Below are 19,879 nucleotides of genomic sequence, written 5' to 3' on the forward strand. Positions count from 1 at the left end.
AGAAGTCTGCTTTGTGAGTAACAGTCCCCATGACCTATTGTTCTAGAACGATGGCTCCAGGTGCCAATAATGGGTCCACTGCGCTGTAAACAGAAATTTCCTGACCCTTGGCCATTTGGAATATCTCATATGACTAGGAAAACGGGCACAAAAGTGGCCTATGGTATTGTCAAGCACCATTTAGAGTTCTTTATTACCAACAACAGAAACGTACTCTAGTTAATTTAAGCAGAACAGTTTTATTGGAAAGCTATGAGGGAGTGGGGCTTGAGAAATTTTCTGGGAGGCTGAAGAATCAGAAACTGGCAGGGACAAGGGAACTGGGCAGCCAAGGACACAGCCACATCCTGCACAGGAGCTACTGGCCACCAGCACCATCAGCTTGGACCACACTGTCATCACCACAGCAGCCTGGGAGCAAACATATGGTGACCCCGGCTCCTCTGACTTCCTCCCTCCAGACTTAAGGTTCTGAATACTAGTGTTGGATGCTCTTAGCTGAGGTCCCAAGTCCCAGCTGCTCAGGGCCTGGGGCCCAGGTCTCGTTCCTGGTTGAGAGAGCCTCATCTCCAAGAAGGGCTCTCTATAGTGATAGGCTTCTCCATCACCAGCAAGGGGCTGCAGGCGCTGGGGAGGAGTCTCCTTCCCTGGATTGACTAATTCAGACTCAAAGGAAAATTAAGACTCCTTTTATGCCCGGGAGCAAGACAACCAGGACCCCTGGGTGCCCCTAACCTACCTCCTCATGTGGTGTCTGTCTGGTACAGTAAAGGTTAATATTAGGCAAACCACCACAACCCTGCCCAGCAAGGGCCTCTAAGGTCACACACAGACTGTGGAGTCTCATGACAGCTGAGGTGCTGGCAGAAGTCCAAAGGGGAACACAGAATGTCTTTGGGGGACGAAGTTATAAATACCAGCTTGACCAGGTGCAGCAAAAAAAGGACTGTGGCTTCTACCCATGTTTCCATACTTGCAGTGAGAGAATAATAATCTTTCGTTTTTTTTAATTGGGAAATTTTTTATTTTACTTATTTTGTTAATATTCATTGAAATACACTGAGACTGTAAAAAAAAAATCAAGCAAATTAATTATTTCATGTGAAAAAATCAAAAGCCCCCTTCCTCACTCTTTTCCCCTAACCCCCTGTCCCTTCCCAGAGGTACCTGCTGCAATTAGTTAGCTGTGTAGCCTCTACACATTTCTTTGCATTTTTGTATATAGTTTGGTTTTTATCTTACATAAAGACTGTACGTATTCTACAACATGCATTTTTTTACTTAACATTATGTCTTGGAGACCTCTCCATACCAGTACATACAGTTTTTAACTGCTGCATAGTATTAATCCACACTACCCAAGTACTGAAGTCAGGCTGAAGGACAGACCCCACTTAAGATTTTGAAAAATAGCAATTCCCCAAACTGCTCTCCAAAAAGGCTGCTATGGTTTATATTCACACCAACAGCAGGAGTGTTCCATTTCTTCTCTTCCTAGCCCAAACTAGATATTATCACAAAGAAATACCACTGCTTTCTGATGGACACAATGTTTCATTGTTGTGTTAATTTCCATGTCACTGGTTGCTGGTGAGGTTGAACATTAACAATATCCAGGCTGCTGGAGCTGAAAACTGCTCTCAGAAACTGTTGGGAGGAACATAAATGAGTACACTTTGGAAAGCAGTTTAGAAACATCTAGTTTGGATGAAGATGCTCAGACCCTAAGACCCAAAAATTTTACTTCCAACCCTAAAACCCAGAAATTTCATCTCCATATACTGACCCCTAGAGAATCTGTTAGTATGTTCACTGCCACAAAATACTAGGAAGAACCTACATGTCCACCAATAGGAATGGATAAATAAATTGTGGTAATTCATACAAATGAATACTTAGTATACAGCATTTAAAATGTATGAACTAGATCAACATGTATGAAAATAGCTAAATCTCAAAAACAATGTTGAGTGAAAAAATCAAGTTGTAAAACAATACACACATTCTATCAATTATGTCCATTTAAGAATAGAAACAGTCTACATTAGATATAGATATATGCAGATATGCCTATATACACACACATATACATCAATATGTACATATATGTATACACACATATATGTTTAAACAAAGACAAGAAGTAAACACACCATTTCCTGGGTAGTGCTTACCTCTGTGGAGGAAGATAAATATGACAGGTGAGGAACTTCACTTGTACCTAAAAAATTATCTTTACTGGAAAGAGGGAGCTGAAACCAATATGGCCAAATGCTAGTGCCTGTTCACTGTGTAGGTGGGTGCCTATATATTTTCCTCAGCACTTGTCTGGCATATAATTTTCTATTCCTTTTGTGTCATTGTGTTAAGGTATATAATCCACATACAGTTTTATATTTGTTACCCATTCCCTATGGGAGTTTCCATTTTCTGAAAGGGGATTTTAACTCCTTCACTCCTACACTCAGTTTGGATTTACTCCTACCATTGTTCTTTCATTTTGCCATGCTTTCTCGTTTCCTTCCTTCCTGACAGAGTATTCTATATGCAGCCTTTGCCCCATAGTAGTTTAATAACATACTTTATTCCTACTTTTAGAAATAATTACCCTTAATTTTGCTGTTGTCAGAGTCAGTTTTTCCAGGGAAACTAGTTTTTCTACTATTTGGAACACAAAACCCTATTTTGATGCAAATGCAAGGGATCCATTTAAAAAGTCACTTAGTACCATTGTTTTAGACAAAACCAAACAATTCCACTGTAGCATGTAAAACCAAAAGAAGAACTTTAATAAGTTTTTCTGGCACTATAATTACAGGAACATTAACCCATACATGCAACAGAAATGGGTATGCCTTATGGACATATTTAACAGGTAAACTTGATATTATAATTAACAGCAACATAGCTACTGAAAAAACAAATGCAACAGATTTCAATGTTCAGGTTAGAAAATGTATGTTCTTATTGCAATCTCAAGTAGCATTTAGAAAGTTTAGTTTTCCCTTTGTCACCTCTAAAACACAGTATGATTTTTAATGCAATCGTACACAACAGTTTCACATTGGAAATGATCACAAGAAATCAAATGATATACTAGATTAATGGACTGATTGGTTTCATTTCAATTGTTAATTCTGAGAGGGATCCTGCAGTATTGTGGGTTTCAGATGGGAAAAATCAGTAGACCAGGAGGAAAGAGCCTTGGTCTTAAAGTTGGGGAGGGAACATGCAGCGGCACACAGGGCAAGTGCCGGACTTCTGAAGCCAGATGGACACGCATGGCTTGTGGAAATAATGGTGGCATGGCAGCTCGGTTGCCACCTCCCCCTTCACATATTCACTGCAACATATGGGGCAACACATTTCTTGCCCTACTGCACTGTGGTCTTCAGTGACCAGGATCTCAGGAAGACTGTCGATGCTCTCCTTGCTTGCTGGTGGATTGGCCACCTCCACATCCACTGCAAGAGACTCCAAGTGTGCGAGGGCCGTTTCCATTGCCTGTGCCAGGCGTTCTTCAAGTGCCATGTACGTGAGGAACTGAGGATCCACGTAGGAAATGGCTTCGGCCACCCCCAACCCATCTGCAAATCCATCAAAGAGGCTCCAATCCACTTCTAGGTCTTCACTCACACTGGAGTCATCTTCGAGGTTGTTGTTGCCATCCAGCATGAAGACCCCAGGATGCAGAAACTCCTGACCAGAATCATTATCCTCCTCACTGCTGCTCTCATTTTCGTTGTATTGGAGCCAAGGAACTTCTTCTTCCGGCAATGCCCGCTCCACTTCCTGAAGAGCTGGTCTTTGAACTTCTTCAAGTTCATTGCTGCCATTGCTGCCAGTGATGGCACAAGCACTGGGGCTAGCGCCAGCGTTGACAATCACTCCGGTATTCACTCTGGCTGGCTCAGGTTCGTGCTCTTCTTTCCCCAGTAGAGTCTCCCAGCTTTCGCCATTGGACGACGGGTTTTTCTCCCAGTCTCCATGCTTCTGACGCAAAGCAGCAGTCCACTCTTTGTCACTGTCAGAGTCTTCATCGCAATATTTGTAGTAATCATCATTGAATGTCCAGAAGTCACGGTCGGCCATGGTACATCGCCGTCTTGGCACCTTTTCTGGCTTCACTTGGTCGTTCCTGGCTTCCCTCTCATCCTCAGGATACTTCAGCTCAGAGTAGCCACTTGAACTCTCGCCTCTGCCTCTCCTTGCCTGGCTGCCCAAGTGGCACTCACCAGTGATGGCAGTGTCCCTCCACCTGGAAGTACTGTGTGGCATATCGTCATCATCATCAGTATCAAAAAATATTTTTGGTTTCACGCAGTTTGGACTGGCCAGATTTCTGATTTTGGGCCTCACTACTGGTTCCTCTGCAGCCTTAGGGGTGTTTTCCCCACCAGCACGAACAATCACAGGACCTCTGCTGGGACGCACAGGTACATTCTGCTCCTGTCTGTCCCTCTCCAGGCTGTCGCCTTTTGTAACCAATTTCGTGTCAGCAGCAGAGGTCTGAGGAGCCATGCTCTTTTGCTGCAGGAACTCAGCTCTGCCAGTAGAGCGTATCACTGTAGGGGCTGGGTCAAGCTCCTTTCTCACATCACTGTTAAAACTAGAGAACTGGGGGGGCACACCAACCAAAGACCTTGCCCCTTTCTCTGGGTCATACAGCTTATCACCTTTAAACTTGCCAGCTTTCCCTCTCACTGGCACTCGCTCCACAGGCCCAGCCCCCTCCTCCTCGCTATCATCTGCCCCGAAAGAGTCAATATGTCCATAAGCCATTCCTCTTCTGCTACCCAGACCCCTGTACTCTCTGGGCGGGTACCTGGAGTAGTCCTCATTATCAACATTCAGGCTGCTTCCTGAATTCTCACTGTCATCCCAACGATGACGATTGGTGGAAAATGGCGATCGACTCCTCTTGGTGGTTTGACTGGGGGCTGATCTGTGCATTGGGACTTCGGATGTCGTCTTTCTCTAGCTGGAAATCCTTTCCTGCTGGCTCGTGGATGGCCTGAAACTGACATAGGCATGCATTCTTCCATACCTCCTTCCTGTATGGGACTGATACCCTGCTGCTGGCTTGGGCCACAGAGACTTGCTAGATTGCTGACCCACTGCTCTGACTTAGGAGGGTTTACAATAAAGCTGGGGCTCAAGTGGAAAGGCTCCTGTTCCCTGTACACATTTTGGAGATGGGAAGGTCAAATCAGTTCAGAATAAAGGAGCAGGGAGATTTCTTTCCACTTCAGCAGGCAGGTAACAGAAAGAATAAGGGGCCTTTAAAATTAGTTTCACTTTCTTTTAAAGCCTGGAGTAGCATTCCAGTGACTGTCAGGTGTAGATTGGAATACATTTTTAATGTTGGCAAAATCATTACAAAACTGGGTTTGTAGAAAAGTGAAATTGAGGGGAGAATCTGACAGAAGATGGGGGGGTGACTGGATGCTGGGTGGGTGGGTGAAGAACTGTGAAATTGTGCCAACATGGGAAGAGGAAAGACTGCTGTGGGTTTTTATGGAGTGTCTGCATTTTTCTGAGCCCTGCAGACATACAGGAGAGTTGTGAATTGGAACAGGGTAGAAAATATAGATCACTGTGTGTGCACTGAGTGCATACGTGTCTATCAGAAGCAGAGGGACAGGTGGAAGGGGAACAGCAATCATGCAATGGAGAGATGGCTATGTTTGTAGGGGGAAGGTGCAGGTGACAGTGGCATTGGGAAGAACTGTGTCATAAAGAATAAGATCCATTCTGGATGTGGGTATAAAAATGACAGCTGTGGGTAGGATGGCTTCAGAGGAGAGGGGCGTGTATAAGTATGAGAGAAACAGAATGTGTGTTGTGTGATTCTATGTGTGAAGAGATGCCTGGGTTTATGTTTCTGTAGCAGGCAAAGAAGGGTACGGTGGCACTGGACAGGTGTGTCCATGACTGTGTGTGTGTTCGTCAAAATGGAAGGCAACAGTGCACTGCAGGGACCAGAAAAAGAGGGCTGTCTGTGCACATGCGTAGTAGACAGGAGAGGGGAGCATTTGGGAGGGGTGTGTGGGGTGTATTTGTATGTAAGGGGCCTATGAAAGAGGAGCCAGCATTCTGACTATATCCTTATATATGTATGTGGCCAGTCCTGGAGGATGAGGTTGTGTGTATATGTATGTGTATCTGGGGAAAGGCACTGAAGGGTGTGACTGTTTGAGCGTGTGTCCATGCATGTGTGGGGGAAGGGCCACACAGGAACCTTGAGTCCTGGGGGGGGGGGGTTGGCTTCAATGGAATGTTTCTGTGTGTGCACCCACGGGCATGCATGTATGTGTATGTACGTGCTTGTGTGTGTCCTTGCACGCGAGAGACACGGGAGGGGGATGGGAAGACACCGGGAAGTAGAGGGAGAGGTAAGGGGAGGGGGAGCAGGCTGCAATGTCAAAATGAGAGCCAGGAAAACATTATCGGCTCAAATGGCAAATCCAAACCAATGTGGCAGGGAAAGGGGGAAAGAACCGATGGGGGGATAGTTTTCCCCTGGGAATAATTTGTTTTTTCTAACAAAAAAGATATTTACCTAAAAATCTTAACAATTTACATTCAGCAAACCAAATGCAAAATGGGAGCTGCAAAGGGGCTGAGAAGGGAGGAGAGGCAGGGAGAGGTGGGAGAGTGCTGGGATCACTAGTCCCCTCAGTGATTAAAGCTACTTGAGTGGGGGGCCACACCACAGGAAAGGGGCTGAGGATGGGGCTCCCAAACAGGCCAACGGAGGACACAGGCCTCCCACTGCAGTCAGGTCCCGAGAATGCCCCACCCCTTCCCGAGGGGCGAGCCGGAAAATCTGTGAGCCAGAGCTCCTCCAAATCCTCTCCCCGGGCCGGCCAGTCGCCCCACCGCCCTGTCTGGATAAATGCAGGACGTCTACAGCCTTTCACTCACCAGTCCGGACACCCTCGCGCCCTCGTGCTCTGGGACCTCTGACCGCCAAGACCGCCAAAGCCGCTGCTGCTCCGGGTCTGGCTCCTCCTCAGCCAGATAACAGCGGGCAGGCGGCAGCGGAAGTGACGGTGGCTATAGCTGGGGCCGCCCCCGAGATGTGGCGGGGGTGGCATCTGCTCTAGACAAGTCAGGGTGGGCCCAAGAGCTTTATTTCATTTTAAATGATGAATTCGCCAAGGATACAGAAAAGGACAGTGAGAAATGTAACCAAGAGCCAGTTTTAACAAATGTTAACCATTTAGCCATATTCCCTTCTGTTTTTTTTTTCCTTTTAATAAAATGAAATCTGCAAATTCTTTCTGATTAATTCCAATGTGAAAGTAATTATATTAATATATATCCTGTTACATCTTATGGTTTGTAATGGAAGTATTAAAAATGTGAAACTATACTTAAGGTTGCAGTAAGGTGTTTTATTTACCCGCTTGAGGCAAACTGAGCTGTTTACAGTAGAATTTGTTGTTGTTAATCACAAAATCAAGCTACTCTATACAAAAGAAATGATCAATCATGAAGCACAAACATGGGTTCGCATTCTGGTAAACACACTGCAGTTTAAAAACATTACAGTCATTCCTTTTGGGTTGATATGATTTGAACTCTGAACTTCTTTTTTAAAATTGCACTTTACAATGTATCTCTAATATTTGCAACAATAGCAAATAGATTCACAACAATAGTGAAGTTTTGTTCTGACTGGAAATAAAATGCATAGTAGAAGAACAAGAAATTTTAGGGGTACCAACAGAATGAAAGTAAGATGTATGACTTTCAAACCATTAAAACATATGTAGAATGAAGAGAAAAACTCAGTTTAACAAAGGGCAGAAATGGGTAGAGAGGCAACAAGAATGGATGTTAAAAAAAAAAAAAAAAAGACAAAGGGCAGGAATAAATCCAAATATATCAGCATGCATCATGGGTTCTCCTATAAAAAAACAAAATCTCATTTTGAGCATTTCTTTTTCAGAAATCTAGTTATATGCTGTTTATATGAATTTCACCTAAAACAAAATAAGAATGGAAAATATGCAGCAGTTAAACACTGACAGAAAGGAAGTAAGGAAAAGCATAAAAAGGGAGGGAAGGTGGAGGGAGGGGGAGGAAAACATTTTTTTTTAAATCTTCACCCCAGGAATGAGGATATTTTCCCATTGATTTTTAGAGAAAGTGGAAGGGAGCGGGGAGATGGAGAGAAAGAAACACGGATTGAACCTGCAACAGAGGTACTCTTGACAGAAAATCAAACTCACCACTCTTAGGTCCCTGGGCCGACACTCTAACCACGTTCAAACCAGCCAGGGCAGAAAAAAGTTTTTTAAAAAGAAAGAAAGAGAAGGGAAGAAGTAAGAAAGGAAAGAAGGAAAGAGATATAGTAATGTTAATGTTAATATAGGAAAAATAAAGAACTCAAACTAAAAAGACGGGAAACCATAAAAATACTAGAGGAATCCACAGGCAGCAAAATCTCAGACATATGCCAAAAGAACTTTTTCAGTGATACTGCCCCTAGGGCAATGGAAGCCAAAGAGAAAATAAACAAATGGGACTACATCAAAATAAAAAGCTTTTGCACAGCAAAAGAAACCATCAACAAAACAACAAGAAACCCCACTGTATGGGAGAACATATTTGCAAATGGTATCACTGATAAAGGTTTAATTTCCAACATCTACAGGCAGCTTATACAACTTAATAAAAGGAAGATAAAGGATCCAATAAGAAAATGGGCAACGGACCTAAATAGAATCTTTTCGAAAGAAGACAGAAGGAAGGCCAAGAGACACATGAAAACATGCTCAAAGTCACTAATTATCCGAGAGATGCAAATCAAAACGACAATGCGATACCATCTCACACCTGTCAGAATGGCTATCATCAACAAATCAACAAAGGACAAGTGTTGGCGAGGATGCGGAGAAAAAGGAACCCTCGTGCACTGCTGGTGGGAATGCAGACTGGTGCAGCCACTGTGGAGAACAGTATGGAGTTTCCTCAAAAAACTGAAAATGGAACTCCCATTTGACCCAGTAATCCCACTCCTAGGAATATATCCTAAGAAACTAGACACACCAATCAGAAAGGATATATGCACCCCTATGTTCATAGCAGCACAATTTACAATAGCTAAGATTTGGAAACAGCCTAGGTGCCCGTCAGCAGATGACTGGATCAGAAAACTATGGTACATCTACACAATGGAATACTATGCTGCCATAAAAAAGAAGGAATTACTACCATTTGTAGGCACCTGGATGGAATTAGAGAACATTATGCTAAGTGAAATAAGCCAGTCAATGAAAGAAAAATACCATATGATCCCACTCTTTTGGGGATAATGAAAATCATTATAAACTGATGAACAAAAAGATAGTTACAGAGTCAGTAAAGCATCAAACAGACTGTCAAATTACAGCGGTAAGGTTAGGGAGAGGTGGGGGAAATAAGAGATCAACTGAAGGACTTGTATGCATGCATATAAGAGTAACCAACGGATGCAAAACATTGGGTGGTGAGGGCATGTATGGGAGTGGGGTGGGGGTGGAGGGCAATGGTAAGATATGTACACATATAATACCTTAATAAAAATTTGAAAAAAAAAAGCATTAACGAGAACAAAACAGATTGCTTCATTTGCCAAGAAGATATAGTTGCTAAAATTTACATGCCAAACAATGTAATTTCAAAGTATATGAGGCAAAACTGTTAGAAATATAAAGATATCAGAAAGTCTGCAATTATAGAGGAAGACTTAGCCACAGTTGTTATGGTATAGATCAGGCGTCCTCAAACTACAGCCCGCGGGCCACATGCGGCCCGCCGAGGACATTTATCCGGCCCGCCGGGTGCCGCTGCCTGTCCTGCTTAGCAGCCGACTTGTCCCGGGCCCGCAGTGTGCATAGAAATTTGTTCATAGTTTTTTAAAAAAACTATAGTCCGGCCCTCCAACGGTCTGAGGGACAGTGAACTGGCTCCTTGTTTAAAAAGTTTGAGGACCCCTGGATAGATCAAATAGACTAATAAATTAGGATATAGAGAGATTGAACAATACAATTAATAATATTAATAAGTTTGCTCTAATGTATATGTATTCATGTACTCAAGAAAGAATGCATTTTTAAAAAATATGCTTTTATTGATTTTTTTTTTTAAGAGGGAGAAGGAAGAGATAGAAACATGGATGTGATGTGAGAGCAGAACATTGATTGGCTGCCACCTGCACTCCCCCTACTGGTGATCAAGCCATAACCTAGGCATGTGCCCTGACCAGGAATCAAACCAGCAACCTCTTGGTTCATGGGTTGACACACAATCACTGAGTTACACTGGCCAGACAAGAAAGAATAAATTTTAATTACAAATATTTAAAATATTTCAAACATACTGAAAAGTACCTAGTATAAAATGCACATTTCCACATAACTGTCACAGAGATTGAGCAAATTTTATTTTCTGCATATCTTCAGATCCTTCTGCTTTTGAAGGAAAATATTACAGTTGAAGCCCTCACTTTATCCTATTCATCTTACTTCTTTTCCCCAAAGAAGCACCGTTTAGACTTTTCCTTCTGTCCATATTTGCTTTTCTTTTTCTACATATGTAGATATCTGTAATTAATGCACATTATTATTTTATGTATTTTAAATTCTGTAAATTGTATCATAATAAATACATTCTTTGAAGCTTAAATTTTTACTTATTCTTTTAGAAATTTAGCAGTTTCATATATTTAAATTTAGGTCATGTATTTTAACTGCTGAATACTATTGTATCAATTTTCCAACATGATATTACTATAATATATTATTGTATGGACTTCTGTTGCATGAATTATCCAATTTCTTTCCTCTCTTTCCCTCCTGATGGACTTGGGTTGTTTCTGTTTTGTGCCATTATAAATGGGGTTTAATGAACATGGTTCCTTGTGGCCATATGGAAGAGTTTCTCTTGGGCAGAGCTTCCCAGGTAAGTAATGGATGATCTTATATATTGATCCCCTTAATCTTCCAGGAAGATGGATCTGACTTACTGCTACCCTAAAGACTGTTGTCTCTGGCTAAGAGCAGACTGGGTTCATCCTAGTGAGCTGATATACATATTATCAATTTAAACATATGTATTGATGTGAAAAAATTGGGGGGGAAACTGCTCTAGCATATGTATATTGAAATTAAATTTCTGCATCAAGGAACATGTACTAGCTATCTATTGCTGCATAACAAATTGCCCCCACACTTAGCAATTTAAAATTTACATAAAACAAACACTTATTATATAATAGTCTCTGTGAGTCAGGAATCTATTAATGGCTTAGCTGGGTGCCTCTGGATCAGTCTCTCATGGGGTTGTACTCAAGCTGTCATCTGGGGTTGCAATCTCACTTGCAGGTCCATTTGGGGTGGGATTTCCACATCTAAGATCTTTTACATGGCTGTTGGCAGGCCTCAGAAGATCCACTTCCAAATTCAACCACTTGGTTGCTGTCAGGCTTTGGTTTCTTGCAACGTGGCATCATAAGTGAATTTTACCAAACAGTCAAATAAGAACTAACATATACACTTCTCAAACTATTACAAAAAACTCAAGAGGAGAGTTTTACGAGGCCAGCATTACTCTAATTCCAAAACCAGATAAAAATACCACAAAGAAAGAAAATTATAAGCTAATATATCTGATGAACATACATGCTAAAATCCTCAACAAAATATTAGCAAACCAGATTTCAGCAATGCATTAGAAAGATCATACACCATGACCAGGTGGGATTTATTCATGACATGCAAGGTTGGTACAACGTTCTCAAGTCAATTAATGTGATACACAACATAAACAAAATGAAGGATAAAAATCATATGATCATATCAATAGATGCAGAAAAAGCATTGGACAAAATCCAGAACCCACTTATGATAAAAACCCTCAGCAAAATGGGAATATGGAGAACATACCTCAACATAATAAAGGCCATATATGACAAAACCACAGCTAACTTCATACTCAATGGGTTAAAACTAAAAGCACTTCTCTTAAGATCAGGTACAAGACGGGATGCCCACTTTCACCACTTTTATTCAACATAGTACTGGAAGTCCTAGCCATATCCATCAGACAAGAAGAAGAAATAAAAGGCATCCAGATTAGAAAGGAAGATATAAAACTGTCATTATTTGCACATGACATGATATTGTATATAGCAAACCCTAAAGATTCTACTAAAAAACTACCGCAACTGATAAATGAATTCAGTAAGTAGCAGGATACAAAATAAATATTCAGAAATTGGTTGCATTTTTATAAACCAGTAATGAACTATCAGAAAAGAAAATTAAGAGAACAATCCCATTTACAATTGCAGCCAAAGAACTACCTAGGAATAAATTTAACCAAGGAGGTAAAAAAATCTGTACTCTGAAAATTATGACACTGAAGAAAGAAATTGAAGAAGATACAAGAAAATGGAAGCATATACTGTGGTCATGGATAGAAAGAGGTAACATCATTAGTTCTATAGATTCAATACATTTCTCATCAAAATACCAATGGCATTTTTTACAGAACTAGAATAAATAATCCAAAAATTTATATGGAACTGCAAAAGATCCTGAATAGCCACACCAATATTTTGAAAGAACGAAGTTGGAAGCATGCTATCTGATATCAAACTATACTACAAGGCCATAGTAATTGAAACAGCATGGTATTGGCACAACAACAGTCAGATAGAACAATGGAACAAAACACAGATCAGAAATCAACACACACAAATATGGTCAACTAATCTATGACAAAAGAGGCAAGAATATACAATGGGGTAATGACAATTTCTTCAATAAGTGGTGTTGGAAAAATAGACAGATACATGCAAAAAGTGAAACTAGAGGACCTCCATACACCATATCCAAGAACAAACTCAAAATGGATAAAAGACTTAAATGTAAGACTCAAAACCATAAAACTCCTAGAAGAAAACAGGCAGTAAAATCTCTGACATTTCTCCTAGCAATATATTTTTTGATATATCTCCTTGGGAAGGGAAACCAAAGAAAAGATAAGCAAATGTGACTACATTAAACTAAAAAGTTTTTGCACAGCAAAGGAAACCATCAACAAAATGAAAAGACAACCTACCTATTGGAAAATATTCACCAATGATACATCCAATAAAGGGTTAATATCCAAAATTTATAAAGAAGTCACACAACTCAACTCCACAGAAACAAACAATCCATTTTTTAAAATGGGCAGAGGACCTGAACAGACACTTCTCCAAAGAGGACATACAGATGGCCAATAGACATATGAAAAGATGCTCAACATCTCTAATCATCAGGGAAATAAAAACAAAACAATGAGCTATCACCACATAAGTATCAGAAAAGTTACCATCAATAAATCAACAAGCAACAGTGTTGGCAAGGCTGTGGAGAGAAGGGAACCCTGGGGCATTGCTGGGAACGCAAATTGGAACAGCCGCTGGGGAAAGCAATATGGAGTTTCCTCAAAAAATAAAAAAACAGAACTGACTTACGACCCAGTGATTCCACTTCTGGTTAAATTATCCAAGGAAACCCAAAACATTAATTCGAAAGACTGTTTGCACTCCTATGTTCATTACAGCATTATTTACAACTAGAGGCCCAGTGCACGAAATTCGTGCACAGGGGTGTGTGTCCCTCGAGGGGAGTCGGACATCCCTCTCACAATCCAAAACTGCTGGTTCCCAACTGCTCGCCTACCTGCCTTCCTGATTGCCCCTAACCACTCCTGCCTGCCAGCCTGATCACCCCCTAACCACTCCCTTGCCAGCCTGATTGATGCCTAACTGCTCCCCTGCCAGCCTGTTTTCCCCTAACTGCCCTCCCCTGCAGGCCTGGTCACCCCTAACTTCCCTCCCCTGCAGGCCTGGTCACCCCTAACTGCCCTCCCCTGCAGGCCTGGTCCCCCCCAACTGCTCTCCCCTGCAGGCCTGGGTCCCTCCCAACTTCCTTTCCCTGCAGGCCTGGTTGCCCCCAACTTCCCTCCTCTGCCGGCTTGGTCACCCCTAACTGCCCTCCCCTGCAGGATTGATCGCCCCCAACTGCCCTCCCTTGCAGGCCTGGTACCTCCCAACTGCCCTCCCCTGCTGGCCATCTTGTGGTGGCCATCTTGTGTCCACATGGGGGCAGGATCTTTGACCACATGGGGGCAGCCATCTTGTGTGTTGGAGTGATGGTCAATCTGCATATTACTCTTTTATTAGATAGGATAGAGGCCTGGTGCATGGGTGGGGGCCAGCTGGTTTGCCCTGAAGGGTGTCCCAGATCAGGGTGGGGGTTCCCTTGGGGTGTGGGGTGGCCTGGGCGAGGGGCCTGTGGTGGTTTGCAGGCTGGCCACGCCCCCTGGTGACCCAAGCAGAGGCCCTGGTATCTGGGGTTTATTTATCTTCTACAATTGAAACTATGTAGCCTGGAGCGGAGCCAAGCCTTCTGCTTGCTCCATGGTGGCAGCCATTTCTATTGGGATTTATGTATCTTCTATAATTGAAACTTTGTAGCCTTAAGCAGAGGCCTGGGATGGCCAGGGTGTGTGGAAAGCTTGGCTTCCTCCATCGCCGGGGGCAACCCTAACCTGCTCTTTCCAGCTCCGTGGCTGCTGCCATTTCTGTTTGGGTTTATGTATCTTCTATCATTGAAACTTTGTAGCCTTGAGTAGAGGCCTGGGCCAGCAAAGGCAGGCAGAAAGCTTGGCTTCCTCCATCGCCGGGGAAACCCAAGCCTCCCTCCTGCTCTCTGTGGCCTTAGCCATCGTGGTTGGGTTTATTTGCATATTTGCTCCTGATTGGCTGGTGGGCGTGGCTTGTGGGCATGGCTTGTGGGTGTGGTGGAGTGGTGGTTAATTTGCATATTACTCTTTTATTAGATAGGATAGCCAAGATATAGAAGCAACCCAAGTGCCCATCAATATATGAGTGGATAAAAAAGTGGTGGTACACAATACCAGATATCAAGCTATATTACAAAGCCACTGTTCTCAAAACTGCCTGGTACCAGCACAAGAACAGACATATATACCAGTGGAACAGAACCCAGAGAACCCAGAAATCAACACAAGCCATTATGCTCAATTAATATTTGACAAAGAAGGCAAGAGCATACAATGGAGTCAAGACAGTCTCTTCAATAAATGGTGTTGGGAAAATTGGACAGATACATGCAAAAAAATGAAACTAGACCACCAACTTACACCATACACAAAAATAAACTCAAAATGGATAAAGGACTTGAACAGAAGACGGGAAACCATAAAAAATCCTAGAAGAATCCATAGGCAGCAAAATAGCAGACATATGTCATAGCAATATCTTTACCAATACAGCTCCCAGGACAATGGAAACTAAGGAGAAAATAAACAAATGAAACTACATCAAAATAAAAAGTTTCGGCACAGCAAAAGAAACCATCAACAAAACAACAAGAAAGCCCACTGTATGGGAGAACATATTTGCCAATGTTATCTCCGATAAGGGTTTAATCTCCAAAATTTATACTGAACTCATACAACTTAACAAAAGGAAGATAAGCAATCCAATAAAAAAAAATGGGCAAAGGACTTAGATACTTTTTGAAAGTGGACATACAGAAGGCCAAGAAACATATGAAAACATGCTCGAAGTCACTAATCATCTGAGAGATGCAAATTAAAATGACAATGACGTACCACCTCACACCTTTCAGAATGGCTATCATCAACAAATCAACAAATGACAAGTGCTGGAGAGGATGCGGAGAAAAGGAACCCTCTTGTACTGCTGGTGGGAATGCAGACTGGTGCAGCCACTGTGAAAAACGGTATGGAGCTTCCTCAAAGAATTAAAAATAGTACTCCCATTTGACCCAGTAATCCCACTTCTAAGAATATATCACAAGAAAACAGAAACACCAATCAGAAAGGATATATGCACCCCTATGTGCATAGCAGAGCAATTTACAATAGCTGAGATTTGGAAACAGCTTAGGTGCTCATCAGCAGATGAGAGGATTAGAAAACTGTGGTACATCTGCACAATGGAATACTACGCTGCTGTAAAAAAAAGAAGGAACTCCTACCATTTGCAACAGCATGGATGGACCTGGAGAGCATTATGCTAAGTGAAATTAGCCATTCAGAGAAAGATAAATATCACATGATATCACTCACTGGTGGAATATAATGAACAACATAAACTGATGAACAAAAATAGAACCAGAGACACAGAAGCATGGAACATACTGTCCAACCTATGAGGGAAGGCGGGGGTGGGTGGTGAGGGGTTAAGAGATCAACCAAAGGACTTGTATGCATGCATATGAGCATAACCAATGGACATAGACACTAGGGGGGTGAGGGTATGTGCTGGGGGTGGGAGTGGCTAGGGAGAGGTCAATGGGGGAAAAAGAAGACCCATGTCATACGTTAAACAATAAAGAATTTAAATTTAAAAAGTGGTGGTACAGGAATACAATGGAATATTACTTGGCCATAAAAAAGAATGAAATCTTAGCATTGTGACAGCATGGATGGACCTAGAGGGTATTATGCTAAGTGAAATAAGTCAGACAGAGAAAGGCAAATACCATAAGATTTCATTTATTTGTGAAATCTAAAGAACAAATCAAACAAACAAACAAAATAGAAACAGACTCATAGACACAGAGAACAGACTGGTGGTTGCCAGAGGGGAGGGGTTTTAGGGGACAGGGTGAAAAAGGTAAAGTGATTAAGAAGTATAGAATGATAGTTAGAAAATAGTCATGGGGATGTAAAGTACAGCATAGGGCTTTTCTGCCTGGCCACAGCCATCAGTTTTGTTTCAGAGCTAAGCCAAGATAGATGCTTACAAGTACATCCAGGAGCTATGGAGAAAGAATCAGTCTGATGTAATGCGCTTCCTTCTCAGGGTAGACTGTTGGCACTACAGCCATCTCTCAGCATTCCAGAGGGCCCCAGCCCCACCTGGTCGATAAAGATCACAGGCTGGAATATAAGGCCAAACAAGATTATGCCATATATTGGATTTGTGTGCACAATGGTGGCTGTAAATACCTTATTCCTAATGGTGCATCCTACAGCAAGCCTGTCCATCATGGTGTTAACCAGCAAAAGTTTACTTGAAGTCTTCAGTCTGATGCTGAGAAGTGAACTGGACATCGTTGTGGGGCTCTGAGCGTCCTGAATTCTTACTGGGTTGGTGAAGATTCCACATACAAATTCTCTGAGGTTATCCTCATGGATCCATTCTATAAAGCTATTAGAAGGAATCCTAATACCCAAAACAGTCCACAAGCACAGGGAGATGAGAGGGCTGACATCTGCAAGAGCCGTGGCCTTGGGAAGAGTCATGAGTTCCACCACACTATTGGTGATTCTCCCCGTGCAGCTTGGAGGAATCTCAATACTCTCCAGCTCCACCTTTACTGCCAATATAAGTAATGTTTGTCAAATTCTTATCTAATAAACAATTTAGGGCAGTCATGTCTGCTTAAAAGTGTTCTTTCATTTGTTAAAATGAGTTGGCCTGCAGATTGTTTTATGAATATATTAGGAAACTATGAAAGTTAAAGTGCAATAACTTTTTAAGACTGTAAGTGATGGTGTATCTTGTTTGTCACAAGATAAATGCTTTTGTCTTTGTTTTATCTTATTAGTGAGTTTATATGTCAGTGTTTAAAATGCTGTTTGGAATAATAGATGTAAAGTAAATTCTGTGGAAAAGGAGTGCAAAAACAAAAATAAAATGAGGTACAGCATATGTAATATAATTGCAATAACTATGTATGGTGCCATGTGAGTACTGGAAATATTGGGGGGGGTACTTTGTAAAGTATATGACTGTCTAACCACTATACTGTACACCTAAAACTAATACAAAATAATATTGAATGCAAACTCTAATTGAAAACTGAAAATAAAAAAGAGAGATGGTCAAATCCTAAACAACAAAAAAAGAAAATAACACCACCTGAAAACAACTGGTATGGCTCTAGTTTTCAATGACTGCCTAGTATTTCATGATGTGGGTGTGCCATAATCTATTCAGCTATCAACTACTGATAGATCATTAGGATTTTCAGGGGTGTTTAAATAATATGAACAATGCTGCTACACACATCTTTGTACTTATAGATCCTTAGGTGCCAGGACCTTCATTTTCATGGAATCATGTCACAAAAGTAGAATTGCTAGGTCAAATGATGCATATCTTTTTAATTTTAGTAGATGGTGCCAAATTGCTTTCTCTAGCATTTCCACCGGCATTGTAACTTGACTGAAACTGGAGCAGAGATTCTTTACCTAAGCTGGGCCAATTGGACTCCTTTCCTAGAGATTTGAAACTTGAAAGGAGACAGGGAGACCGGGAACATTGGAACTGAGTCATGTTTACATCAATTCTAAAAAAACAGCCCAATATCTTACTTTTTGCCCAAGTTAGCCAGTCGAATTCTGTTACTTGCAACCAAAAAAACTTCCATACCCTGGCCACAGACTGAGCCCAGCTACAGATTCAGCTCTGATCTAGGCCACAGACTCAGTCCTTACCTGAGTTGAAGACTAAGGACCATTCCTGTCCCCAGACTTCACTGACCCCTGCTTGGCATCTCTCTGATGGGTGCTCCTGGCTGCAATGGGGGCCAGGTGAGCCAGTGGATATATTTCAGCCAAAGGTATCCTGGGACCCAAAGTTAAGGCTTCTTTCTGGCAACTAATCCTGATGATTTTGGAGACAGGGGAATTCCTTGTGAAGAACAATTGGCAAAGTCTAAGTCAGAGATGTTTTGGGACCTCTGGGTTGGAGGGAATAATGTACCCAAAGGGAACCTTGTGGGGGAGGGTGCCAGGGGTTTGGTTTGCGGGGGGGGGACGGGGCAGAGATGAGGGCAGCGAACTCTGAGCCTGGCTCAGGTAGTGGGGCAGAGCATGGATGGGAGGGCACAGGTGTCTGGAGCTAGATGGGGCTGGACTGAGTCCCCAGCTAGAGCCTGGGTGGGTTCCAGTGAAACAGAGATCCTATGCTCCAGGATGAGCTAAGAGGAGTTGCCATCAAGTAAGATCCAAGCAGCCTACGTCCCAGAGGCCTCATTCTTTGTCTCTACCAACTGTCTAGCAATTCCTGAACCACTGAGATGAGTGTCCATGCTGCCTGGCCCTCTCCTTTCTGTTCTGACTTCCCACAAGCTTAGAAGCCACCTACCTCCATCTCCTTTCCTCCAATCTCCCACACCCTTCATCTTTTCCCCTGACTTGGCTTCCTATTGTGTGCTTCCTGCTGAGTTTCAAGGATTAAGACTGTCTACTGGGGACACAGCTCCCTTCACTTCTCCCCAGAGGCAGGACACTCTTGCCAATATCCGCTCCCAGCCTCACTCCACAGATCTCTGGCAGGAATCAGGCAGAGCTTGCTGAGTGTGGAGCTGGAGGGACAAGCCCAGAGTATGGGGAAAAGAACTAACATTTGTCAAGCACCTATCATATGCCATGTACTTTACATATGCTCTTTCATTTAATCTTCACAGCAAGGTGGTAAGGTAGCAATTCTTATGTTTAAATGGGGAGGCTGAGACTCAGAGATTGTAAGGGCTTTGTCCAAGTCTACTCAGCTAGAGGTAGCAGAGCTGGAATTTGGAGCCAGGACTGTCTACTCTAAAACTGGCTACTTCCAGGGCTAAGGTGAGAGGAATGTGGTAGCCTCAGTTTCCAAATAAAAGACAGGCTTACTAGGTAGGGATTTTCCCTGGTATAAGCCTAGAGACACTAACTGGATCCACAGCTGAGTTCCCTGCCCTGAGATGCAGGAAGTGAGAGGGCTAACCTGGGTGGGTCACTGTCTATATTAGAGAGACAGAAAACAGGATCCTCTCACCCTACCCCTGTAGCC

At 42.5% G+C, this 19,879-nt stretch overlaps 1 protein-coding gene and 1 pseudogene across 2 annotated transcripts; one reads left to right on the forward strand and one right to left on the reverse strand.

The window, feature by feature from the left end:
- Positions 1–2,761: 2,761 nt before the first annotated feature.
- On the reverse strand, positions 2,762–7,033 carry PJA1 (praja ring finger ubiquitin ligase 1). Its single transcript, XM_080652099.1, has 2 exons — positions 6,928–7,033; positions 2,762–5,020 (listed from the first exon to the last, which is right to left on the reverse strand). Exon 2 carries the CDS (start codon positions 4,951–4,953, stop codon positions 3,211–3,213), a length of 1,743 nt encoding a protein of 580 aa, XP_080508225.1. The 5' UTR covers positions 4,954–5,020; positions 6,928–7,033; the 3' UTR covers positions 2,762–3,210.
- Positions 7,034–10,920: 3,887 nt separating this feature from the next.
- On the forward strand, positions 10,921–17,436 carry LOC308240123 (large ribosomal subunit protein eL15-like; annotated as a pseudogene). Its single transcript has 2 exons — positions 10,921–10,953; positions 16,833–17,436. The product of its transcript is annotated as a large ribosomal subunit protein eL15-like (transcript).
- The last annotated feature ends 2,443 nt before the right edge of the window (positions 17,437–19,879 follow it).

The sequence above is a fragment of the Plecotus auritus genome, assembly GCF_963455305.1.
Source record: "Plecotus auritus genome assembly, chromosome: X".
Lineage (NCBI taxonomy): Eukaryota > Metazoa > Chordata > Mammalia > Chiroptera > Vespertilionidae > Plecotus > Plecotus auritus.